The following is a 26,938-nucleotide window of genomic DNA, read 5'->3' as shown; positions in this document are numbered from 1 at the left end:
AGTAGCTGGGACTACGGGGCATGCGCCACCATGCCCGGCTAATTTTTTCTATGTATATTAGTTGGCCAATTAATTTCTTTCTATTTACAGTAGAGACGTGCTCTTGCTCAGGCTGGTTTCAAACTCCTGACCTCGAGCAATCCGGCCACCTCGGCCTCCCAGAGTGCTAGGATCTCTCATTTCTTTTTAAGCCACTTTCCTTGTTTTCCTCTGGCAGGTTTTCAGGGTCAAATTTCCAATATTTTTTTCTATGTATCTCTCTGACTCCCAAAATTATTTATGTCTAGAGTTTTGAATTATTTGTTCCTTATATCGTTATTCACTCATTCCTTCACTGATCCACCCAACAAGTGCCTAATATATGCAACATACTGGTGCTACGAAGAGTTTAAAAATTAATTGGACACAAATCCTGCCTTAAAGAAGTTCACAGTCTTCGTTAGCAAATAAAAATTCAGGACACAGAGTTAAATTTGAACCTCAGATAAACAAGGACTAATTTGGTAGCGTATGTCCCATACCATCAGTCACTGTGATGGAAAAGACTATACTGTAATATAAATGCTACAGAAGGGCGTACAAAGTGATGTGGAATATTCCCTGGAGAGTGTGTCTAAATTCTGATAAGTCTAGAAGGAACTGCATGACCAGTGATTCCCGTCCTAGAGGGAACATACTCACAACCCTGTTTCCAGATTGGACGGCTGACTACACGAGCCGAAATTCATCAGTCCGCTTTGCCACCTACAGCCGCTAGATGCCGCGACAGACGCAGCCACTGAAACCATAGACAAACAGGCGACTTGGCCGCCCAGAGAGGTTGTATCCGCGCTCCCGAGAGCTTCTTCCTGCGCGCAGAGACCCTTCGCAGGAAGAGGCGTAAGGTGCGGTGAGTGGAGGAGGTCTCACGAGAGTGGAAGCAAGTCTCGCGATTATTTATCTGTTTGCCTAGCGACTGACAACAGGCTGGTTGCTCCGGGTGGAACCCGTAAAGTGGCCTACCCTGAGATTAGAGTGAGACCCCAGCCCTAGGCTGGGGTTCTTTCTATATTCTAGAGACGGATTCAGAGGGGCTACAGGTAATTCGTACTCACCCCAGCAGAAAGGGAACTGCCTTCCTCCCTCCCATAAGGAATTTAAGAGGACTCCCCTTTCCCCTGCTCACTGTTTCCTCTTCCCATCTCCGAGATAACCGTTCCTTCACCCCCCACCCCACCACCAACCGTCCTGCTTCCTTTATTCCCCAGGACGCTTAAGTAGGGTTCGATCTGCATTACCGGGGTGGAGATGGGAGTGATGCTCTCGGGATTATTGGATGGGACCGAGAGAGACTGGAGTTTACTCTCTCTTTGGGGGCCTCTCCTCACCCGAAAGGTGGCCCCAGAGACAGAACTCTTTATGGAACTTCTACAGCCTCCCCTGAGAAACCCCAGCAGCCTTGGGAAAACCGACCAACCTGAGAAGAAAGCCACCGTCTATGTGCAAATACTGCTCTACCCATGCATGTGTATCTTACAGTTTGGGAATCTGCTGCAGAAGTTGGCTGTCGTTTCCCTCCATGATTCTCTCGTTGTTCCTCAGCCAGCCTGCCAGCAGTTCCTAAATAAGGGCTGCAGCAGCATGACTTAACTGCTTGACGTGGGGCCAAGAAGCCTTAAGGAAAGTTAGGATGGGGATGCAGGTTTTATGTAAAACCTGTTTCTTGAGTAAGGAAGAGGAACCATACTGTTTTGGAATTTATCTCCTGGCTGAGCGCTTAGTGTTCCATAATAGGAGCTTTGTTATCATGTCTCCTTTTGCTTAGACCAAGACTGTTGAAAACCAGACATATGATGAGCGTCTAGAGATTAACGACTCTGAAGAGGTTGCAAGTATTTATACTCCAACCCCAAGGCACAAAGGTAAGAGATGAATGAAGAAGAAAGAAGAGAAATGTTCTCAGAACAAAGCGTAGGATGGATTTGTGGTTGTCTTCAAGAAGTTCCTATTTTATAATAGCAAATGTTGACTTTCAAGTCAAGTTGCTTCACTTGCCATTGTTTGTTTTCTAACTAGTTAAGGGGGGAGAAACCACAACCTCCCAGATTGCAGGATCTTCCCCCAGTCCAACCCTATTTACTTCATTTTATTACCATTTACTTCATGTTATTGCTGTGCTCAACAGTCTTCGAGGGGTTCACTGTCGTGTTTTTTTTTTTTTTTTTTTTTTTTTTTGAGACAGAGTCTCGCTTTGTTGCCCAGGCTAGAGTGAGTGCCGTGGCGTCAGCCTAGCTCACAGCAACCTCAAACTCCTGGGCTCCAGTGATCCTTCTGCCTCAGCCTCCCGGGTAGCTGGGACTACAGGCATGCGCCACCATGCCCGGCTAATTTTTTATATATATATCAGTTGGCCAATTAATTTCTTTCTATTTATAGTAGAGACGGGGTCTCGCTCTTGCTCAGGCTGGTTTTGAACTCCTGACCTTGAGCAATCCGCCCGCCTCGGCCTCCCAAGAGCTAGGATTACAGGCGTGAGCCACAGCGCCCGGCCTGTCGTGTTTTTTTAAACTTATCAAAACTATGTTTTCCTCAGCTTGGAAGATGCTTCATAACTTGCCCTTAACACATTGACTGCCATACAAAAAAATCAGAAACTTTTCCTTGTGGCCACAGGGTTTTATTATGAAAATAAAATAAAAATTTTGAGTGTAATTTAAAGGTAAACATAAATAGAAAAACAAAATTTATTCACTTCTATTCATTTAATCCACGTTTTTAGAATTAAATTGTCAATATTAATTGCAACAATAAGAATGTCAACAAGTAAGATTTTATATATGCTTCATGTGGCCCCAGGGTCAAAACTAGAGTGAGTTAAATACAACTCTCATGGCAGATAATGTGTTAACCTACAACCCCAACCAAAATCTCAATGGAATATTTTTGTTATAGAGGACTTGACACCATTCATTTATTCAACAAACATTTTTAAATGCCTACTATGTGCCAGCCTCATGCTTGGCTCTGGGTATACAGTGTTAAAACAAATGACACATTGTCCCTGCCATCCTGGTGCTTGTAATCATGGGAGCCAGATAACCAATGAGTAAATAAACATAATTACAAATGTGACAAGTGCATTGATGGAGGCAAATTGTTTGCTGTTATGGAGAATAATGGTGAGGAGGGGGACCTGCTTTTAATAGTGTGGTCAGGAAAGACCTAAGGAGGTAACATTTGAGACTGAAAAATGATAAGGGTCTAAATACTGAGGAAAAGTAGGCCAGGAAGAGGAGACAGCATGTGAAATGTAAAAACTCTGAGGCCTGAAGGAACTTGGCTTAGTTTGAGGACCTGAAAGAGACCAGTGTGTGGTAGTGGGGACTGGTATATGTTCAGATCAGAGAGGTAGGCAGGAGGCATAACAAACGGAGCTTTGAAGGCTGTGTTGCTGTCATGTGTGGAATGCGTTGAAAGATGCAAAGGAAAGTGTGTGGAATGGGTAGGAGGGACTGTTGCAGTGGCTGAGTTGAAATGGTAGTGGCTTGGACTCTGGTGAGGAAGTTGAGAATAGAGAAGGTATATTTTGTGGAATCACTAAGACTTCCTTTTTTTTTTTTGAGACAGAGTCTCACTTCTATTGCCCAGGCTAGTGTGCCGTGGTGTCAGCTTAGCTCACAGCAACCTCAAACTCCTGGGCTCAAGCAATCCTCCTGCCTCAGCCTCCCGAGTAGCTGGGACTACAGGCATGTGCCACCATGCCTGGCTAAATTTTTTTATATGTGTGTATATATATATATATATATATATATTTAGTTAGCCAATTAATTTCTTTCTATTTATAGTAGAGATGGGGTCTCACTCTTGCTCAGACTGGTCTCAAACTCCTGACCTTGAGCAATCCACCCGCCTCGGCCTCCCAGAGTGCTAGGATTATAGGCGTGAGCCCCCTCTCCCAGCCTACTTAGACTTCCTGATGGATTAGATTTGGCTCTTGAGTTAGGAATCAGGATGACACCTAGGGTTTTGGTTTATTGTAGTAAAATATACATAACATAAAATTTGCCATTTTAACCGTTTTTTTTTTGAGACAGGGTCACACTTTGTTGCCTATGCTGTAGTGCAGTGGCACAGTCATATCTCACTGCAGCCCCTAACTCCTTGCTCAAGCAATCCTCTGGCTTAGCCTCCTGAGTAGCTAGGACTACAGGTGTGTGCCACCATGTCCAACTAATTTTTTTTTTTTTTTTTTTTTTTGAGACAGAGTCTCGCTTTGTTGTCCAGGCTAGAGTGAGTGCCATGGTGTCAGCCTAGCTCATAGCAACCTCAAACTCCTGGACTCAAGCGATCCTACTGCCTCAGCCTCCCGAGTAGCTGGGACTACAGGCATGTGCCACCATGCCCGGCTAATTTTATATATATATATATATCAGTTGGCCAATTAATTTCTTTCTATTTATAGTAGAGATGGGGTCTCGCTCTTGCTCAGGCTGGTTTTGAACTCCTGACCTCGAGCAATCTGCCTACCTCGGCCTCCCAGAGTGCTAGGATTACAGGCGTGAACCACCGTGCCTGGCTACTAATTTTTAAATTTTTGTAGAGGCGGGGTCTCGCTTTGTTGCCCAGGCTGGTCTTGAACTCTCCTGGGCTCAAGCGATCCTCTTCCTTTGGCTTCCCAAAGTGCTGGGATTACAGGCATGGGCCACCGTGCCTGGCTTTTTTTAACCATTTTTAAGTGATAAATGGCATTAAGTACATTCACAATGTTGTATAATCATCACCACTATTTCTAGAACTTTTTCATCCCCCAGACAGAAATTCTGTACCCCTTAAACAATAACTCCTGATTCCCTACTTCCCCTAGTTCCTAATAACCACTATTCTATTTTGTCTTTGAATTTACCTATTTTTAGTACCTCATAAGTGAAATCGTACTACATTAGTCCTTTTGTGGCTGACTTATTTCACTTAGCTTAATGTTTTCAAGGTTCATCTATGTTGTAGCATGTGTTGAATTTCTTTCCTTTTTAAGGCTGAATAATATTCCATTGCATGTATATACCACTTTTTAAAAATTCATTCATGTATTAACAGACACTTGAGTCATTTACATCTTTTGACTATTACAAATAATGCTGCTATGAACAGAGGTATACAGTGTCTTGTTGAGTCTCTGTTTTCAGTTCTTTGGGGTATATACCTAGCTACCCAGGTTTTTGACATGAGTATGTTTATGCTCTTGCCAGCTGCAGACATTATAATTTGTTTTCAGTTTGGGCTAATTTAGTAAGCCAAAAAATGGTGTTTTGTTTGCATTTATTTGAATTAGAAATAGTTTAACATGTTTTCACACCAGTTAGTACCTTAAATCTAGTTATACTTTTAATCATTCATTATATTTTTTATTGCTTTTATCTGACGGATACTGATTCAGATTCAAATTTGTGACTGTTATTTGCCAGGCTCTGGGTCAGTTCCTTCCATATAAGTTTTCTCATTTAATCATTATAACAGTCCTGGGTGAGTAATATTAGTGACCCCATTTAGAGATGGGAATACTGAGACTCAGAAAGGTTAAGTCATTTTGTTCAAGTAATTGCCCTTCAAACACAGTATTCTAGCTATAAGTCCAGCACTCTTTTCACTTTACTAGTTCATTTTACCAATATATAAACTAAGGGCAGAGTTTATATATTTTTTCTTTATTTCAGCATATTATGGGGGTACACATGTTTAGGTTACGTGTGTTGCCTTTTGCTCCTTCCCCCTCCCCACTGCCCTGTGTCAGAGGTTCAAGTGTGCCGATCCCCCAGATGGTGCACATCACACTCATTATGTATGTATATACCCATCCCCTCCTCCCCCCTCCCATCTGCCCTACACCCAATAAATGTTATTTCTATATGTCCACTTAGGTGTTGATCAGTTAATACCAATTTGTTGGTGAGTACATGTGGTACTTATTTTTCCATTCTTGGGATACTTCACTTATTCTATCCAGGAAAATACAAGAGGTGCTATATAACAATTGTTTCTTATAGCTGAATAGTACTCCATGGTATACATATACCACATTTTATTAATCCACTCCTGTATTGATGGGCACTTGGGTTGTTTTCACATCTTTGCAACTGTGAATTGTGCTGCTATAAACGTTTATTCAAGTGCAGGTATCTTTTTTATAGAGTGCCTTTTGTTCTTTTTGGGTAGATATGCCCAATAATGGGATTGCTGGGTGAAATGGTAGATCTACTTGTATTGCGTTAAGGTATCTCCATATTGCTTTCCACAGAGGTTGAACTAGTTTGCAGTCCCACCAGCAGTGTATGAGTGTTCCTATTTCTCTGCATCCACGCCAACATTTATTATTTTGGGAATTTTTTTTTTTTGAGACAGAGTCTCACTCTTTTGCCTGGGGTAGAGTGCCGTGGTGTCAGCCTAGCTCACAGCAACCTCAAACTCCTGGGCTCAGGCAACCCTTCTGCCTCAGCCTCCCGAGTAGCTGGGACTACAGGCATGCGCCACCATGCCCGGCCAATTTTTTCTATATATTTTTAACTGGCCAATTAATTTCTTTCTATTTATAGTAGAGATGGGTTCTCGCTCTTTCTCAGGCTGGTTCTATACTCCTGACCTTGAGTGATCTGCCTGCCTCAGCCTCCCACAAGTGCTGGGATTATAGGTGTGAGCCACCGCACCTGGCCCTGTTTTGGTACTTTTTAGTAAAGGCCTTTCTCACTGGAGATAAGTGATATCTCATTGTGGTTTTGATTTACATTTCCCTGATGATTAGAGATGTTGAATATTTTTTCATATGTTTGTTGGCCATTATTTGGGCAGAGTTTATATTATATTGACTAGTATAAGGTCTAACCCCAGTACCTTAACCACAGAAATGCATAGTAAATATATCTTGAATTGAACTGACAAAGCCATGACTACAATTCAGTCTCCTGTCTTTTAGTGATGTTCTGATAAACCCTGTTGCATAAAATGGTTAGGGAATAAATTTTGTAAACTAAAAATATTTGCATTTAAAAATGATATTAACAATAACCTAAAGGAAAAATGTTTCTTGTAAGGACTTCCTCATTCTGCCCGGCTTCCTAACAAGACTATGGCTGATAACAGCAGTGATGAGTATGAAGAAGAAAATAACAAGGTACAGTATAACCCACAGCTGCTTTTTCTTCTTCTTCTTCTTCTTCTTTTTTTTTAATTATGTCCCTTGAGTCATAACTCACAGCTTCTTGTAGAATTTCTGTTTTGGGTTTTTAGTAGTTAGAGATGACAATAGTTCAATAGTAAACATGTTTTGAACTCTCATGTCCAATGGGTAAATATCTTTGAGCTCATGCAGGAAAGTCAGTAGCAAAGAAACTTGAGAGTTTGGCCCTTCTTCAGGAATAAAGCCTACTGTACAGTTGACTTTTTGGTGAGGAATTTCATATAATGTAGGCCAGTGTTTCACAAACTTTACTGATTATAAGAATCAACTGAGATACTTATTTTTAAAATACTGATTCTCAGGCCTCAACCAGAATCTCAAAGGTAAAAGCCTGTGAATTTATGTTGTTAGGAAGCAAGCCAGATAATTCTTATGATAAAGCAAGTTTGGAATTATTGGTCTAGGCATTTTTTCATTGTCAACACTTGTAATACTGCCAATATTTTGTGAAAGAAATTAAGTTTGAAGTCTTAAGACCTAGATGTCCCTTTGCTGTTATTCTGTGATCCTAGAGAATAACCTCATTTCTGAAAGATGGAAAGATGCCTACATCTTTAGCCAGGTAGGACCTTAGAGTTGCACATGTGCTCTATTAACAACCATTCGTGTTCAGCCTTAGCATGTGATCCATGGTTCCATTGTAATGGTCTTTTAAGAACGGGAGCTTTAGAAATTCAGGCAAAGAATATTTGAAGTAATACAGAAAGCTGTAGTGATATAGATTGATGTCATAAAAAGCCTAAAAGGTAACATTTTGAGATGAGTCCCACTCCATGACTAGTGTGTTACTTCAACATCTTACACATGAGGTAATTTAAAGTCTTTTGCCTTTTTTTTTTTTTTTTTTTTTTGAGACAGAGTCTCACTTTGTCACCTAGGCTAGAATGAGTGCCGTGGCATCAGCCTAGCTCACAGCAACCTCAAGCTCCTGGGCTCAAGCAATCCTTCTGCCTCAGCCTCCCAAGTGGCTGGGACTACAGGCATGCGCCACCATGCCCGGCTAATTTTTTTTTTCTATATATATTATTTGGCCAATTAATTTCTTTCTATTTATAGTAGAGACGGGGTCTCACTCTTGCTCAGGCTGGTTTCGAACTCCTGACCTCGAGCAATCCTCCCACCTCGGCCTCCCAGAGTGCTAGGATTACAGGCGTGAGCCATTGCGCCTGGCCTGAATTTTTTTTTTTTTTTTAGTTTTATTTATTTATTTATTTTAGCGTATTATGGGGGTACAAGTGTTAAGGTTACATATATTGCCCATCCTCCCCTCCCCGCAACCTCTGAATTTTGCATAGCCACCCTAACTCCTTTTAGTCTTCATGCTGTGGTCAGTATTCAAGGCTCATTTATCTTTCCAATTTTGTATGCACCCAGAATCAGCAGAAAGGATCTACTTTTGAATAATCTTTAAATTGACAACCAATTTTTTTTTTTTTTTTTTGGAGACAGAATCTTGCTCTTTTTTGCCTAGGTAGAGTGCAGTGGTGTCATCATAGCTCATTGCAGCCTCAAATTCCTGGGCTCAAACGATTTTCCTGCCTTGGGCTCCCAGAGTTCTATGATTATAGGCATGAGCCACTGTACCTGGCCTGAGAATCAATATTCTTAAAAATTCCCTTTGCCAAAACTGCTTCCCATGTGACTAAGAGTAATTTTTTTTTTTTTTTTTTTTTTTGAGACAGAGTCTCACTTTGTTGCCCTGGCTAGAGTGAGTGCCGTGGCGTCAGCCTAGCTCACAGCAACCTCAAACTCCTGGGCTCGAGTGATCCTTCTGCCTCAGCCTCCCTAGTAGCTGGGACTACAGGCATGCGCCACCATGCCCGGCTAATTTTTTTATATATATATATCAGTTGGCCAATTAATTTCTTTCTATTTATAGTAGAGACGGGGTCTCGCTCTTGCTCAGGCTGGTTTTGAACTCCTGACCTTGAGCAATCCGCCCGCCTCGGCCTCCCAAGAGCTAGGATTACAGGCGTGAGCCACCGCGCCCGGCCTGTATATATATTTTTAGTTGGTCAATTAATTTCTTTCTACTTTTAGTAGAGACGGGGTCTCACTCAGGCTGGTTTCGAACTTGAACAATCCGCCCGCCTCAGCCTCCCAGAGTGCTAGGATTATAGGCGTGAGCCAGCATGCCCAGCCACTAAGAGTAATTTTGACAAATCTTGAATTCAGAAAGAAAACTCTGAAAGGTTCTTATCAGTTATATACCAATAAGGCATAGTGCATAGTCACAGAATAAATTCTGCAACTGTGTTTCATTATTGGTCTTACATATTACAGATTAAAATAGAATATATTTTTATCTACATATAATAAATCTGTTATTCTTACAGGAAATAGTGACCCAAAGCAATTTTTTTTTTTTTTTTTGAGACAGGGTCATGCTCTGTGGCCCTTGCTAGGGTGCAGTAGCATCATTATTGCTCACCGCAGTCTCAAACTTCTGGGCTTAAGCAATCCTCCTACCTCAGCCTCCCTAGTGTTTGGGACTACAGGCACACACCACCATGCCCAGCTAATATTTTTCTAATTTTTTTTTTAGTAGAGACAGGGTCTTGCTGTAGCTTAGGCTGATTTCAAACTCCTAACCTCAAACGATCCTCCTACCTTAGCCTCCCAGAGTGCTAGGATTATAGACATGAGCTATCATGCCCAGCCAGAAGCAATTTTTGATGTCTTGTGATGTGTCACAGTTTTGTGTGCCAATAGCTGCTTAACTATAAAGAAATATTGAGTAACTTTGAAAAACTGGAACCAAGCATCTTTTAACCTTAATATAAGCCATGTGGCATATGGAAACCAAACTTTCAAAACCTACTTTTAAAGGGGGCCAATTGGTCATCCTTCAGGTCCTAAGGGAGGGCATACCACAGGCTCCAGGCCACAGAGGCAAAGACATGGACCTTGTCCCATCTGCCCCTGCAAATCCTAAGCGCCACCAGACCCCTTCTCATGGACTTGAAAGGGTAGGATGGTACATAGAGAACCAGAAGCTCAGAAAGGTAGGTTGTAATTAATGCTAAGAACAAAAGAGCTGCATATCTTGAGATAAAAGGGATAATTATTGCATTTGACTTATGGGGGAAGGAAAGGGAAATATGGATAAGTCAGATAGCCCATGAAGAGAAATACCACTGGACAAAAATGGAAAACCCATGGCCTCTGGAACTGCTGGTCAGAATTCAGGCACAGGGTTGATTATGAACTTTATTCTTTTGGTCATTTCAAGCAGCTTACCCTGGGTAGTCTTGCAAATTACATACTAGATTTCCTTCCTAAGACCTTTGCGAGTATTAAGATTCTATAAAATTTCTCTTCCCCACTTCATCTTCCCCATTCCTTCCCAAAATAGAGTTGTCATCCTCTTTTTTGAAAGTCCCTAGGTTTTAGGGTTGAAGCTGTCTAGAGAAAGTTGATGCAGGCTATCAGGATCTCCTAAATAATAGGTACAATAGATATAAATTAGACAGAATTTATACCCAGCCTCAAGTAGAGAAATGGAATATGGTTATATAAAGTGGGGATCCATTTGAAGCAGAGCAGAAGGCTCTCAAGCCCCTTCTAGAAAGTGTTACCTTCTCTTTCTGGTGATTAGGTGCCAGGTTGAGGGGGGTGGATATTGGTTAGAGCCATAGAGAACTGGGCATAGGTACATTTCTCTTTATGTGACCCTCTCTACACCTGCCCTGCCCTATCTCAGGAGAAGAAGAAAACCTCACAGTTGACATCTCAACGGGGCTTTAGTGAAAATGATGATGATGATGACGACGACTCATCTGAAACTGATTCTGATGATGATGATGATGATGAAGAGCATGGAGCCCCTCTGGAAGGGTGAGAAAAGGACACCCAAGCCAAGGACTAAAACACTTCCTTCAAAACACTGGACCGGGAGGATGTCTGTTAGAAGCAAAATTCCGGCATCTCTTTTGATCTCTATTTAAGGTTTTCAGATGTCTTAGAATGATGACTTTTCATTCCGTTGTGGCCTCACTGCCTCATCTAGTCCTGTGGTGTCACTTGTGCAACTGAAACATTTGTGGGCTCAGGGATTACATGATTTTTTTTTTTTTTTTTTTGAGACAGAGTCTCGCTTTGTTGCCCAGGCTAGAGTGAGTGCTATGGCGTCAGCCTAACTCACAGCAACCTCAAACTCCTGGGCTCAAGCAATCCTGCTGCCTCAGTCTCCCGAGTAGCTGGGACTACAGGCACGCGCCACCATGCCTCGCTAATTTTTTCTATATATTTTTAGTTGGCCAATTAATTTCTTTCTATTTTTAGTAGAGACAGGGTCTTGCTATTGCTCTGGCTGGTTTCAAACTCCTGATATGGAACAATCCGCCTGCCTCGGCCTCCCAGAGTGCTAGGATTACAGGCATGAGCCACCACGCCCCGGCCAGCCCTATAGGGATCCCTATAGGGATCCAAAATGGATTCTAAGGCCCATCCATTTAAAATACAATTACTCGTTAAATGACAGATTAACCAATCAGTAGAATTCTATCTAGTCATTAGGAAGTCTGAGGTAGCTCTCTATGCACTGGTAAAGAGCAAGCTCCAAGAGATACTGGGTTTTGTTTTTGTTTTTTTTTAGACATAGTCTCTCTCTGTTTCCCAGGCTAGAGTGCCATGGTGTCAGCCTACCTCACAGCAACCTCAAACTCCTGGGCTCAAGTGATTCTCCTGCCTCAGCTTTCCAAGTAGCTGGGACTACAGGCACGCACCAGCACACCCAGCTAATTTTTTTTTTCTATTTTTAGTTGCTCAACTAATTTTTTTCTATTTTTAGTAGAGATGGGGTCTCGCTCTTGTTCAGGCTGGTCTTGAACTCCTGGACTCATATGATCCTCTCGCCTCGGCCTCCCAGAGTGGTAGGATTATAGGCATGACCAGCTGATACTGTTAAATTGAAAAAAAGGTGTAGCAGAGTGTTTACGCTGTGCTACCATGTATGCAAAACAAATATTACATAGACTGTCTCTGGAAGGATAAACTAGAGCTAGTTATAATAGTGAAATTACCTTTCAGAGAGGAACTTGGAGGCAAGGAGACAGGTGGGAGATATAACTTTTCACTGTATATATTTTGTACCTTTTATTTTTTTATCATGTGCATGCATCATTTATTAAAGTTTTAGGAAAAATGAAAAATAGTTATCTTTGGATTATCCACCTGCAGCCAGGCACTAAGTAAATGAAGCAAATGTTCAATCCCAGACTAACTTCTCATGCTTCCTACTTTATGTAATGATCATATCCTAAATGTATAAATTGTCATCTGAGGAAATATAAATTTTAAGTCATCCATATATTTAATTTTTTGTTAAGCAAGTCTCCCTGCTCCCTGGAAGAACCTTTTTTTTTTTTTTTTGAGACAGGGTCACCATGTCACCCAGGCTGGAGTGCAGTGGCTCGATCATAGCAATCATAGTTCACAGCAGCCTCCAACTCCTGGGCTCAGCAATCCTCTCACCTCAGCCTCCTAAGTAGCTGGGACTACAGGCACATCCCACCATGCCCAGATAATTTTTATGTATTTTTTGGTAAAGATGGAGTCCCACTATGTTTGCCAGGCTGGTCTCAAACTCCTGGCCTTAAGCAATCTTCCCACCTCAGTCTCCCAAAGTGCTGGGATTACAGGTATAAACCACCATTCATGGTTAGAAGAACCTTACTAATAACCTTCCAACTCGTTTACACACTTTGCCAATGATTATTACATTTTACTGAATAGTAATTAATATTATGTGTTCTACTTTTTTACTATTTATGTTCATGTATTGATAAAGTACTTTTTTTTTTTTGTGACAGAGTCTTGCTGTGTTGCCCAGGCTAGAGTGCCATGGTGACAGGCTTGCTCACAGCAACCTCAAACTCCTGGACTCAAATGATCCTTCTGCCTCAGCCTCTCGAGTAGCTGGGACTACAGGCATGCACCACCATGCCCGGCTTACTTTTTCTATATGTTTTTAGTTGTCCAGTGAATTTATTTCTATTTTTTATAGAGACAGGGTTTCACTCTTGCTCAGGCAGGTCTTGAACTCCTGACCTTGAGGGATCCTCCTGCCTCAGCCTCCCAGAGTGCTAGTATTACAGGCGTGAGCCACCATGCCCAGCCTTTTTTTTTTGAGACAGGGTCTCACTTTGTTGCCCAAGTTGGAATGCAGTGGTGTGATCATCACTCACTACAGCCCCAAACTCCTGGCCTCAAGCAATCCTCCCCCCTTAGTTTCCGAAAGTGCTGGGATTATAGGCATGAACTACCATCCATGCCCAGCTCGATACAAGTACTTTTTTTTTTTTTTTTTGAGACAGAGTCTCGCTTTGTTGCCCAGGCTAGAGTGAGTGCCGTGGCGTCAGCCTAGCTCACAGCAACCTCAAACTCCTGGGCTCAAGCAATCCTCCCCCCTTAGTCTCCGAAAGTGCTGGGATTATAGGCATGAACTACCATCCATGCCCAGCTCGATACAAGTACTTTTTTTTTTTTTTTTTTGAGACAGAGTCTCGCTTTGTTGCCCAGGCTAGAGTGAGTGCCGTGGCATCAGTCTAGCTCACAGCAACCTCAAACTCCTGGGCTCAGGCAATCCTTCTGCCTCAACCTCCCAAGTAGCTGGGACTATAGGCATGCGCCACCATGCCCTGCTAATTTTTTCTATATATATTAGTTGGCCAATTACAAGTACTTTTTAATAACTATGCAATGTTTAATTTGACCCAACCATTTTCCAACTGGATATTTCATTTGTTTCCAATGTTTTACTTTTATAAATAATACTGTTAACAATGTCTCTGTAAAATTCCTGTTTTACTTGGTGCAAATTATTTTCATGTTAGAAATTCAAATCTCTTATTATGCCTTTTCTCATCATCCCTTTAATTCAAAAAAGGTAAAACTATTTATACTACATTTTAACATAAAAATATGTTTTGGCCATGTGTGGTGGCTCACACCTATAATCCTAGCACTCCGGGAGACCAATGCGGGAGGATTGGTTGAGGTCCGAAGTTTGAGACCAGCCTGAGCAAGAGCAAGACCCCCACCTCTACTAAAAACAGAAAAATTAGCTGGGTGTGGTGGCTCATGCCTGTAGTCTCAGCTACTTGGGAGGCTGAGGCAGGAGGATCGTTTGAGCACAGGAGTTTGAGGTTGCTGTGAGCTAGGCTGACGCCATGGCACTCTAGCCTGAGCAACAGAGCATGACTTTGTCTCAAAAAAAAAATTATGTTTTGGATTTCTGCACCTCTGTTCTTCAGAGTTAGAGATAATTGAGAGTTAATTATGATCAACTTTAAAGTTGTCCTGCAAGCCATCTGGAAAGGCAGATGTAGGAGAAGCAGAAGCTAAATTCAGGGTCATGTCCTTGTGGTGAATTCCATGGGCTGGACCAGGACTCTGTCACTTCTGCTTTTCTCTGGCCCTCTTTTTTTTTTTTTTTTTTTTTTTTTGAGACAGAGTCTCGCTTTGTTGCCCAGGCTAGAGTGAGTGCCGTGGCATCAGCCTAGCTCACAGCAACCTCAAACTCCTGGCTCAAGCAATCCTCCTGCCTCAGCCTCCCAAGTAGCTGGGACTACAGGCATTCGCCACCATGCCCGGCTAATTTTTTGTATATATTAGTTGGCCGATTAATTTCTATTTATAGTAGAGATGGGGTCTCGCTCTTGCTCAGGCTGGTTTCGAACTCCTGACCTCGAGCAATCCGCCCGCCTCGGCCTCCCAGAGAGCTAGGATTACAGGCGTGAGCCACCGCGCCCGGCCTTCTCTGGCCCTCTTGAATGAACTGTATTTTCCTTTCCCCAGGGCCTATGATCCCGCAGATTATGAGCATTTGCCAGTTTCTTCTGAGATCAAGGAACTCTTCCAGTACATCAGTAGGTGAGTATTAGGACCTCCCACCATCCCTACCTTGCCCCACACCTTTCCTACTTGGCTTGGTGGGATAGTGAGCAGAGCTGCCCACCAGACTTTTCCTACCTCTAGTCTGAAACAAGGCTTTTTTCCTTAGATTTTTTTTTTAAGCCTGAATAGTAAAGTAACTTTCTTTGAGTGTCTCCACCTTCCCTTGGCAATATCTCCTAGGTACACACCTCAGTTGATTGACCTGGACCACAAACTGAAACCCTTCATTCCTGATTTTATCCCAGCTGTTGGGGATATTGATGCATTCTTAAAGGTATAGTCAGTACATCCTAAAAGTAATCCTTAAGTGTTCCTTCTAACTCCTCATTACTCTCAGTTCCACTAATTTCTTTGACTAGCATTGGCTACCTTGATATATATTCATTCTTCAATTGCATTCAAATTCTTAACCTTGCTCTCTGTTCAGAGTTACACTCATTGTTAAGTAATACTTTAATACTTTATTATTTTATATATTAAAATTTTTGTCAGATATTTGCCTCCTAATTATCCATGACTTCAGGTTTATATTTAAGCTCCCATAGATCACATGTTTTTCTAGCTAGTATTATCGCAGCATAATAAACACACATGCTTCTTAATGCTGGTAACACTGATGATCCAGAAGAGTTCTTCCTCTTCATCTTATTGAAAGCAGCAGGTACAGCCTTGTTATGGCTTTTCCATTTTCTTTCTGCTTTCTTACCGTTTTCTTACTCAGGTCCCACGTCCTGATGGAAAGCCTGACAACCTTGGTCTGTTGGTATTGGATGAACCTTCTACAAAGCAGTCAGACCCTACAGTGCTCTCACTCTGGTTAACAGAGAACTCTAAGCAGCACAACGTCATGGTAAGATCTAGCAAGTGCAGGCCTCAGCTGGAAAGGGCCAAGAGTGGAAGCTTTGCCAGCCTTTGTGCACTTGACTTATGCCTACCTAAAGGGATGACTGTGGCTTTGGGCCAGCCCTAATTTTTCAACGACAGCTTTATTGAGATATAATTTACATAACATAAAATTTGCCCTTTGAAATTATGCACTTCTTTAGTGTTTAGTATATTCACAAAGTTGTGCAGCCATCACCACTACCTAATGTAGAATATTAGGAAATATTCTAAATATTGGAAAGAAACCCCATGCCCATTAGTGCCCAATCTTCACTCTCCCACCTCCTTCTAGACCCTGGTAACCACCTCATTCCTTTTTATGGCTGAATAATACTCTACTGAATGGATATACCACATTTTGTTTATCTGTTCACCAGCTGTTTCCACTTTTATTAATAATGCTGCTTTGAACATTTTTTTTTTTTTTTTTTTGAGACAGAGTCTCACTTTTGTTGCCCAGGCTAGAGTGAGTGCCATGGCGTCAGCCTAGCTCATAGCAACCTCAAACTCCTGGGCTCAAGCGATCCTCCTGCCTCAGCCTCCCAAGTAGCTGGGACTACAGGCACGCACCACCATGCCCGGCTAATTTTTTTTTTGTATATATACTTTTAGTTGGTCAATTAATTTCTTTCTATTTTTAGTAGAGACAGGGTCTCGCTCAGGCTGGTTTCGAACTCCCGACCTCGAGCAATCCGCCTGCCTCAGCCTCCCAGAGTGCTAAGATTACAGGCGTGAGCCACCACGCCCGGCCTTGCTTTGAACATTTGTGTCCAAGTTTTTGTGTGTATGTGTACATATATATATACACACACACAATCCAAGTTTCTATATATATGTATAAGAAACTATATATATAGTAGTGGAATTGCTGGGTCATGTGGTAACTCTAATGTTTAACCATTTGAGGAACTGCCAAACAGTTTTTCCAAAGTGGCTGCACCATTTTACAATTCCACCAGCAATGAATGAAAGTTCCAATTTCTCCACATCTTCACTAACACTTGGTATTGTGTCTTTTTGATTCTAGCCATCCTAGTAGGTGTGAAATGGCATTTTATGGTGGTCAGTCCTGTCCTGTTGACTTGCCCTTGCTTACTCTGCAGCAAATTTCACCTGGGTTTCCTGACCCTTTATTGGCTGCTGTCAGGCTTCCCTTTCATCAGCTTCCTTGTGTGTAAAAGAGCAGCAGATATGATGGGCCACTCTGTAAGAACAAGAGCACTACTTCACTCCCATCAGCCAGGCTTTCTACTTATTTTTCTAGCAACATATGAAAGTAAAGAGCCTGGAAGATGCAGAAAAGAATCCCAAAGCCATTGATACGTGGATTGAAAGCATCTCTGAGTTACACCGTTCTAAGCCACCTGCAACTGTGCACTACACAAGGTAAGAGATACCACATTCTTTACAATAGTAATGCATAGTCACCTTCACCACCTGTGAACCACTGCTCCTGAGCAGAGGCCCAGAGACTAGGGACATATTTGATCAACCTGAGGGCCTACAGATCCTGGAAGCTGCTGGCTCAGATGGCTGACATACTCTGGTATCATTACTGTGCCAGCTCCTCCAAACCCCAGTCCCTGGGTGAGTTTGGTTTGCTCAGTTTAGGTTCTCCTGAAATCTTAAATGTGCCAGATTGAAGACCTCTCCTTCATCCTAGAATATCTTAGTCCAGAGGCTGCTGATGTCCAGTCCACATTTCTTGTTCATATTTACTTCTATACTTTCAGGCCCATGCCCGACATTGACACACTGATGCAGGAATGGTCCCCAGAGTTTGAAGAGCTTTTGGGCAAGGTGAGTGGAAGGTAGCAAGAGGTAAGAAAGTATGGCATTCACTCTCGGGCCTGTGATTTCTCTCTTTCTATATCATCATCATCACCATTATCATCAATTTCTTAATGGTAATACATGAAACTCATATATATGTGAAAATTTGGTATATAAGGAAGGTAGTTTTTTAAATGATTCACAATAGAATGAGGCTGCAATGAGACAATTGACTATCCATTTGGAAAAAATTAAGTTAGGTCTCTGCCTCAACATATACATACATAAATTTTAAATGAATTAAAGAGTTAATGTAAAAATAAAACTATTCAAATAAGAAAATATAGGAGAGGCCGGGCGCGGTGGCTCACGCCTGTAATCCTAGCACTCTGGGAGGCCAAGGTGGGCGGATTGCTTGAGTCAGGAGTTCGAAACCAGCCTGAGCAAGAGCGAGACCCCATCTCTACTATAAATAGAAAGAAATTAATTGGCCAACTAATATATATAGAAAAAATTAGCCGGGCATGGTGGCACATGCCAGTAGTCCCAGCTACTTGGGAGGCTGAGGCAGCAAGATTGCTTGAGCCCAGGAGTTTGAGGTTGCTGTGCACTGGGCTGACTGACACCAGGGCACTCACTCTAGCCTGGGCAACAAAGGGACACTCTGTCTCAAAAGAAAAAGAAAATATAGGAGAAATTAGGATGGTTAGGTGTTTTACACCATAATAAGAAACTTAAAAGTTATACTGGGGAAAATGTGACAGTTTAGACTAAAAAATAATAGCTTCTAAGTACCGATACCATAAACAAAGTTAAAATACAGTGACAATCCAAGAAAAATTATTTTATGTATATATATATTAGAAAAAGTTATTGTTCAGGCAGAGAGCTCCTACAGGGCAATAAGAAAAGGAAACTGAACAAAAAATGATTAACAGTTCCTTCCTAGCCATCATATTTAAAATTGTGATACTAGTGGCCCATCATTCCCTACCCTCTTTCCCTACTTTTTCTCTGTAACTTATCATCTAACCTACTATAGTCCTTACTTATTTTGTTTCTCCCACTAAAATGTAAGCTCCATGAAGACAGAGACTTTTTGTACATGTTTACTTAGGAATTGATTATAAAAGCAAATAATTTGGAAACATTGTCTCTCCTTCCAGGATTTTAAAGCTGTAGCTGAGAAAAAATGTCTGATAAGGGGATTGAATGGTTAGATTTTAGTATTAATATATTCATTCAGTGAAATACCATGCAGTGGAATATTATTCGGCCTCGTTTTGCTCCAATATGAAGAAATAGTAATAATGACATATTGTTAAATGAAAAAAGCAAATTGCAGAACTATATGTACTCTGTTTTTTGTAAAAAGAGAAAAAAGTTTTAAGAAGACAGTGGTTGTTTGGTTTTTTTTGTTTTTTTTTTTTTTGAGACAGAGTCTCACTCTGTTGCCTGGGCTAGAGTGCCATGGCGTCAGCTGGGACTACAGGCATGTACCACCATGCCTGGCTCATTTTCTCTCTATATTTTTTTTAGTTGGCCAATTAATTTCTTTTTATTTTTAGTAGAGATGGGGTCTCGCTCTTGCGAGGCTGGTTTTGAACTTTTGACCTTGAGCAATCCACCTGCCTGGCCTCCCAGAGTGCTAGGATTATAGGCATGAGCCACCATACCCGGCCAAGGTAGTGGTTTTTTTATTTTTTTAATTTTTTTTTAGGGAAAACTCTGAATGCCAACAAGACAGTGGTTTTTAATTTACAATATGACTTTTTAGATCCAGAGCCTGTCATCTGAGTGAGAGGTCATGTCCATCTTCTCTGTTCTTATGATATCCTGGGACCATTAGCATTACAATACCAAGTAGCTATATAAATACTTGGCCATACCTGGGTCTAGTTTCTTTTATACAGATCTACATAGGAAGACAACATTACAGTAAATTTTACTTATAAAAATCTCCTGGTTCTAATAGATCATGAATTATGTTGGTGCTTAATAAGTATGACCAATTCCATCTTACTGATCGGGGAAAAAGAAAAAGCAAGATCAAGTTGTTGGCAAGGTTGATTTCTTCTGAGGCCTCTTTCTTTAGTCTTCCCTATGTGTCTTTACATGGTCTATCTGTTTGTGTCTATGCCTTTAGTCTCCTCTTCTTGTAAGGACACCAATCAGATTATGGCTCACCCTAATTTTAATTAATTAATTAATTATTTCTTTAATTACCCTATCTCCAAGTGTAGTCACATTCTAAAGTATAGATGGTTAGGACCTCAACATATGAATTTGGGCGAAACACCATTTAGCCCATGTCTTATGCTAGGAGCTCTTTTCCTTCAGAGAGAGAGCGTGCTGCTAGGATCACTGAAGTTTGGTCCATTTCACACTCCTTCCAGGTGAGCCTGCCCACGGCAGAGATTGATTGCAGCCTGGCAGAATACATTGACATGATCTGCGGTAAGCTCTTCCTTCCTTTCCTATCCCTCATAGATCTACTGGATAGATCCGCTGCAGGCTTTCGAAAAGCTTGTGTACGCTGGGAAGATAGCATCTTGAGTTACAGCCTTCACTTGAGACCAGTGTTCAAGGGTGGTGTCTGGGCTTATGTGATTACTTGCTGGGTACTTAACTCCCAAAACTATAGAAACACGTCTCATCTGGGAGGAGGTTGGCTATCCTAAACAGAAATGCCCCACAATTCCCAGAGTTCCGTTTGCTTCCGTTCCTGGGAGTTTTTCTTCATTTCAGCCATTCTAGACATCCCTGTCTATAAGAGTCGGATCCAGTCCCTCCACCTGCTCTTTTCCCTCTACTCAGAATTCAAGAACTCACAGGTATGGCAAGCGTCGGGGTTTGACTTAGGTTGTAGTGAGGAGAGCTGCGGTCTCCGCTGTTCTGAGCCTGCTGTGGTTGTGTCCTGTGGCAGTGGAGGATGTCTCTGCCTGGAGTTACCTTTGCCCTTCCTCATAATTAAAGAGCAGCAAAGGAGGCAGTGGTGGGGCTTTCAAAGGAAGGGGAAAGTAGAAGAGATTTGGGCCTGAGAGGAAGCTAGGTAAGAACATACAGAGGACACTTGTTTTTTTTAAAAGATAAAGTTCTTCCTGCCTCATGAATGGAAGCAGGAAGGAAGTAAAAAGAGGTTCATTTTTAAAGAAAGTAGGGCAAATCTTTAGCTGTTTTTCAAATATAGCACCAAGGAATTGTTCTGGAAGGAGAATTGGGAGAAAATAGGAGCTTAAAGGGTTTTAATGAAGTTAATTTTGCTAAAACGTAACAACTAGCGTATCCTCAATACTCAGTGTTCCTTCTCCTCTTTCCTTGCAGCATTTTAAAGCTCTTGCTGAAGGCAAGAAAGCATTCACCCCTCCATCCAACTCTACCTCCCAAGCTGGAGATGCAGAGACATTAACCTTCAGCTGAGACACCTTCCAAGCCACCCCATTTCAAGGCTGAACTGGCTCTCCTACCCCAGCTGAGACAGATCATTGTCAGCCACCTGGTGTCCTTGCCTTGCCACAGCTTGGCTCACTGGTAGTACATGTCCTGCTACCCTCTCTGCCAAAGAGCACTGCACATATTTGTTAAACAGCTCTGCCTATCTCAGATTGCCTTCCTGGGGGAGTTATGAATCTACACCACTGTGGGGATTTGAGTAAGAAGAATTGGAATTTCTGAGATCCCGTGGAGCTCAGTTAGGAAGGAAAGCTTAAAAGATGTCCTTTTTGGGATAGGAATGGAATTATTATCTTTCATTCATAAAGTTGGTGGGCAAATATTTTATAAATAAAATGCTCTACTGTCAGATTATCCTGCTTGTGTATAATATGAAAAAGAAAAGCCTGACTGAGCATAAGGCAGAGACAAAGAACTTGGCTTAGCAATGGGTAGTAAGTGAAGAATAGTTTAAGCAAACCAGCTTTGTGAAATAAAATCAAATCCCAGTCTTCCAAGATTGGCAGTAGAGGGAATCATTTTTCTCCTGGAATTTAATTTTCTAAGGGTCTTTCTCTAGTTAATGCTACCTGCCTGTCTAGCTTCAGACCTGTCTGTTTGTGGTGTCAGGGAGCCTAGCTATTGCAGCAATCCAGGCAAGAGATGGTTAGGGTGGTTGTAGTAGAAATGGACAGATTCGAGAAATATTTTGGAGTTTTATCAGCCAAGCTCCAGTCAGGAAATCTGAAATCATGCTAGTTATTTCTAACAAAGGGTGTTTAATATAGGGAATTGTTAAAAATCAAAAAAATCTGGAGAATTCAGCAGTACAAAGCAAAACATAGAAAGGAAAGTATGGGGCTGAGAGACTACAGATAAATAACCAGTGGGGTAGGACTGACAGACTGGTGGTAGATTGGATGTGGGGGATGGAAGGAAGGAAATCACGGCTGACTCCCAATTTTTTTTTTTTTTTTTTTGCTTAAGCAAATGAATGGATCATGGCAGCAGTCCCCAACTGTTCTGGCCCCAGGGATCGGTTTCATGAAAGACAATTTTTCTACAGATTGGGGATGGGGGGTTGATTTTGAGATGATTCAAGTGCATTATATTTATTGTGCAAACCTCTTTGCTGACGACAATCTGTATTTGTAGTCACTCCTCAGTGTCAGCGTCACTGTCTCAGCTCCACCTCAGATCATCAGGCATTAAATTGTCACAGGGAGCACACAACTTAGATCCCCTGAGTACACAGTTTACAGTAGGATTCATGCTCCTTTGAGAATCTGACACTGCCACCGATCTGACGGAGGCAGAGCTTATGCGGTGATGCAAGCAATGGGGAGTGGCTGTGAATACAAATGAAGCTTCATTAGCTTGTCCGCTGCTCACCCCCTGGTGTGCGGGCCCGTTCTCAACAGTCCAAAGATGGATATCAGTCCCACAGCCTGAGGATTGGGGACTACAGGATCATGGAGCCAAGTACTGATATGGGGGAAAGTGGGGCAAAAATTGGAGGGGAAGATTACATTAAAATGCTATGCCGTCAGCCTAATTATATACACAGCAGACTCGTAGACAGGAGAACTGTTTGTTACAAAGGCTTAAAGCAAGTATGATCACATGATGCTCCAGTTTGAGGAGCAGGGCACATCTGAGCTGAAGCCTCTGTTTGACACCATGTCAAGCCCACGTGCTGCTGTCAGTGGGTACCATTAATGCTCACATTTAACTTGCAGGGAATGAAGGGAGGCAAAATTTGATAGGAATTCAGACGGTCCATTAGGTTTTCAGGAAACAATCAGATTGCCTAGTTGGGTAGAGCTGAGACTGAGCGCTAATAAATATAGTCAGTTCTCATTGTTCATGCTAATTATGTTCTACAAAGTCACTGTAAACATGGAATTAGCAAATACTGAACCTTAGTACCATTTGCTCCTAGAGGAAATAAGGGCTAGGTTTCTGTGCGCCTCTGGTCATAACATTTCATCAACTGACCACAGATTCATTGAACTCACGGCCAACAGCACTACATATAACCCATGACTCAATGAAGCTAACATATTTTCCCAAAAGGCACATCACAGCCTTCACTAGACAGCACTTACTTGGAGGCCATTTCAAACAGCAAAATCACCAAAGTAAAATAAAATAAAATAAAATGCATAGCGTGGCACTAAATAGACTGCCAAAAGAGACACTTGTTTACAGTCTGAGCTGAAACAAGAAAGCAGACTGTTACCTTGTTCAGCCTCAGCTGGGAATGTGGGTGTCAGGCAACTCATATTTCAGTGCTCTAAGCATGTCCAAAAATGACCATGGGAACATCGCAGGTAGTAATTTGGGATTACAAATAAATTGTATCAAGTTAGGCCAGGCACAGTGGCTCACGCCTGTAATTCTAGCATTCTGGGAGGCCGAGGCAGGAGGATAGCTTGAGATCAGGAGTTCCAGACCAGCCTGAGCAAGAGCGAGACCCTGTCAATAGAAAAATTAGCATGGTGGCGCATGCCTGTAGTCCCAGCTACTCAGGAGGCTGAGGCAAGAGGATCCTTTGGGCCTGGGGGTTTGAGGTTATTATGAGGTAGGCTGATGCCAGGCACTCTGGGCGACAGACTGAGACTCTGTATCAAAAAAATAAATAAAAATAAAAATAAATTGTAGCAACTAGGTGAATTCACAAAGTCTGCATATAAAGATGAGCTGTACTTCCTAAGTTCCTGGTTGATGCGTGGGCCTTTCAGCTTCTCTCCCTCCCCCAGCACATCCACCAGAGCTCTCTGGGGATCATCTTCAGACACGGTCTTTTTTTTTTTTTTTTTTTTGAGACAGAGTCTCGCTTTGTTGCCTAGGCTAGAGTGAGTGCCGTGGCGTTAGCCTAGCTCACAGCAACCTCAAACTCCTGGGCTCAAGTAATCCTTCTGCCTCAGCCTCCCGAGTAGCTGGGACTACAGGCATGTGCCACCATGCCCGGCTAATATTTTTCTATATATATTAGTTGGCCAATTAGTTTCTTTCTATTTATAGTAGAGACGGGGTCTCGCTCTTGCTCAGGCTGGTTTCGAACTCCTGACCTCGAGCAATCCGCCCGCCTCGGCCTCCCAGAGAGCTAGGATTACAGGCGTGAGCCACCGCGCCCGGCCCAGACACGGTCTTTATCAGGGCTCCTTTCTCCTCCACAGCAGTCTTCAGTTATCCTCTTTTGGCTAATTGCTCTGTGGTCCTAGGAAAAGCTAGCTAACTTCTATGCCTGAATTAACCCAGCTCTGAAACAGTCTGGTAAACACCTCTTAGTCTTGTCTTGTGAATAAAAAATATGTGAAAAAATTAAGTGCCACAGAATGTAAGATATAATTATGTCACTAAGTATAAATTTTCAACTTGGCCTTTTAGACTTTTCATTTGGCTGCTCTCTCCCAACCCCAAGAGCCTCATTTTCCTTCATTCCCCGAATTGGACTGCAAAACCAATCTGCTTGCCATGCCCTATGCGTGACTTGGGAGTTCTCCTCACTCAACTTTGATGTAGCCTGTTTTCCTTGCTGAAAGTGTCCCTCACCTTCACTGCTGAGCCCACGCTTATCTCAGCACTTCCAAATAAACAAAAATTGAACATAGGTATTTACATCTTTACTCCCTCCTTTAATCCTACTAAAATGATAGTACAGGAATTAAAACAAAGATAAAACAGCAAGGACAGATAATAGGAAAGAACATGACAGTATACAGGATAGCAACATAATTTTGGAAGATGGACAGGTGGCAACTAATTTAGCAAGGGGCAGGAAAAAACCCTAAAATCTGACTGCCTGTGGAGGAGAGGGCCCTAGCGCCAGTAAGAAGTAAGCCATTTGACACTGCAGAAGCCTGGAAAGCATCAGGAATGGAAAGTGCCAGATATTTCTGATGGCAAGTATGCAGGGCGGGATTGAAAACAAGAGGGTTGGTTAAAGGTTTGTATAAGGCAGGTGTCCTCAAACTACGGCCAGCGGGCCACACGCGGCCTGCCGATGACATTTATCCAGCCCGCCAGGTGTTTTTGCCGCCGCTGCCTGTCCTGCTTAGCAGCTGACTCGTCCTGGGCCCACAGTGCACATGTGCAGAATGTGCGCTGCACTCTCCAACGGTCTGAGGGACAGTGAACTAGCACCTGTTTAAAAAGTTTGAGGACCTCGAAACCAGCCTGAGCGAGACCCCGTCTCTACCAAAAATAGAAATAAATTAATTGACCAACTAAAAATATATATACAAAAAATTAGCCAGGCATGGTGGCGCATGCCTGTAGTCCCAGCTACTTGGGAGGCTGAGGCAGGAGGATCGCTGAGCCCAGGAGTTTGAGGTTGCTGTGAGCTAGGCTGACACCACGGCACTCACTCTAGCCTGGGCAACAAAGTGAGACTCTGTCTAAAAAAAAAAAAAAAAAGTTTGAGGACCCCTGGATAAGGAGTAAGATCCCAGAACCTTCCCCGCTTGTGCCACCCACCTCCTTTCCCCAACAGAAGATGGGCACATTTAAACCAAGGAAACCTGGACAAGGATACCAAGCAACTATGAGGACAGAAGGGACCATATTTAAAATAAGATGAGTAAAGGCATGAGCATGAGACCCTCAGCCCCCTTACAGGCTTATACTTCCAAAGCAAAATATTGGAAGAGTCCACTCCCAGGAAACTGATCAGGAGAAAAGACATACAGATACTGACAATTAGGATTCTTTACGCAAATGTCCAGCTCCCTACTTACACACAACTTCCATTCAGTCTTTTGGTATCATTGGTGTGTGTGTGTGTGTGTGTGCACATGCCAACAACCAGACAGAAGATAAGCAAGGAAATAGAAGACAAAATAATAAACCAACTAGATCTAACAGTCATACAGAATACTCTACCCAACAATAGCATACACATTCTTCTCAAGGGCACATGGGACATCGTCCAGGACAATGTGTTAGGCCACAAATTAAGTCTGAATAGATTTTTTTTGGAGACAGAGTCTTGCTTTGTTGTCCAGGCTAGAGTGAGTGCCGTGGCATCAACCTAGCTCACAGCAACCTCAAACTCCTGGGCTCAAGCAATCCTCCTGCCTCAGCCTCCCGAGTAGCTGGGACTACAGGCATGCGCCACCATGCCCAGCTAATTTTTTCTATATAGTTGGCTAATTAATTTCTTTCTATTTATAGCAGAGGCAGGGTCTCGCTCTTGCTCAGGCTGGTTTCGAACTCCTGACCTGGAGCAATCCGCCTGCCTTGGCTCCCAGAGTGCTAGGATTACAGGCGTGAGCCACCGTGCCCGGCCAAGTCTGATTAGATTTAAGAGATAGATATACACGGTATCTTCTCTGACCACTGGGATAAAGTTAGAAATTAATAATGGAAAACTGGAAAGTTAACAAATTTGTGGAAATTAAGCAGTGCACTCTGAAACAACCAAAGAGTCAAAGAAGAAACGTGGTTGAAGCATGTATCAGATTTTCATTCCTTTTTAAGGCTGAATGGTATTCCATTTGGTGTATATACATATTTTGTTTATACACTTAGCTGCCAAGGGACATTTGGGTTGTTTCTACCTTTCGGCTATTGAGAACAATGCTTCTATGAATATTGGTATACAAATAAATGAGTCCCTGCTCTCAATTCTTTTGGGTATAAACCTAGAAGTGGAATTGCTATATCATATGGTAATTCTTTTTATTTATTTATTTATTTATTTTTGGAGACAAAGTCTCGTTCTGTTGCCAGGGCTAA

The 26,938-nt window shown here is 42.3% G+C and overlaps 1 protein-coding gene across 3 annotated transcripts; it reads left to right on the top strand.

The window, feature by feature from the left end:
- The first annotated feature begins 896 nt into the window (after nucleotides 1–896).
- IFT46 (intraflagellar transport 46) lies at nucleotides 897–21,571 on the top strand. Of its 3 annotated transcripts, none has more exons than XM_076002567.1 (13): nucleotides 897–1,079; nucleotides 1,805–1,901; nucleotides 7,043–7,141; nucleotides 10,060–10,212; nucleotides 10,911–11,044; nucleotides 15,008–15,082; nucleotides 15,287–15,380; nucleotides 15,828–15,956; nucleotides 17,256–17,377; nucleotides 17,725–17,791; nucleotides 20,161–20,221; nucleotides 20,513–20,598; nucleotides 21,089–21,571. In XM_076002567.1, the coding sequence occupies exons 3-13, from the start codon at nucleotides 7,097–7,099 to the stop codon at nucleotides 21,182–21,184; spliced, it is 1,062 nt and encodes a 353-aa protein (XP_075858682.1). In that variant the 5' UTR covers nucleotides 897–1,079; nucleotides 1,805–1,901; nucleotides 7,043–7,096; the 3' UTR covers nucleotides 21,185–21,571. The 3 variants fall into 3 exon arrangements, with proteins under 3 accessions (XP_075858682.1, XP_075858681.1, XP_012629063.1); XM_076002566.1 differs by having other exon boundaries at nucleotides 898–1,079; nucleotides 7,062–7,141; XM_012773609.3 differs by lacking the exon at nucleotides 10,060–10,212 and having other exon boundaries at nucleotides 902–1,079; nucleotides 7,062–7,141.
- Nucleotides 21,572–26,938: the final 5,367 nt, after the last annotated feature.

Source organism: Microcebus murinus, chromosome 4, assembly GCF_040939455.1.
Source record: "Microcebus murinus isolate Inina chromosome 4, M.murinus_Inina_mat1.0, whole genome shotgun sequence".
NCBI lineage: Eukaryota > Metazoa > Chordata > Mammalia > Primates > Cheirogaleidae > Microcebus > Microcebus murinus.
Note: the sequence above shows the minus strand (reverse complement) of the source record. Positions and strands in the feature narration are given on the sequence as shown.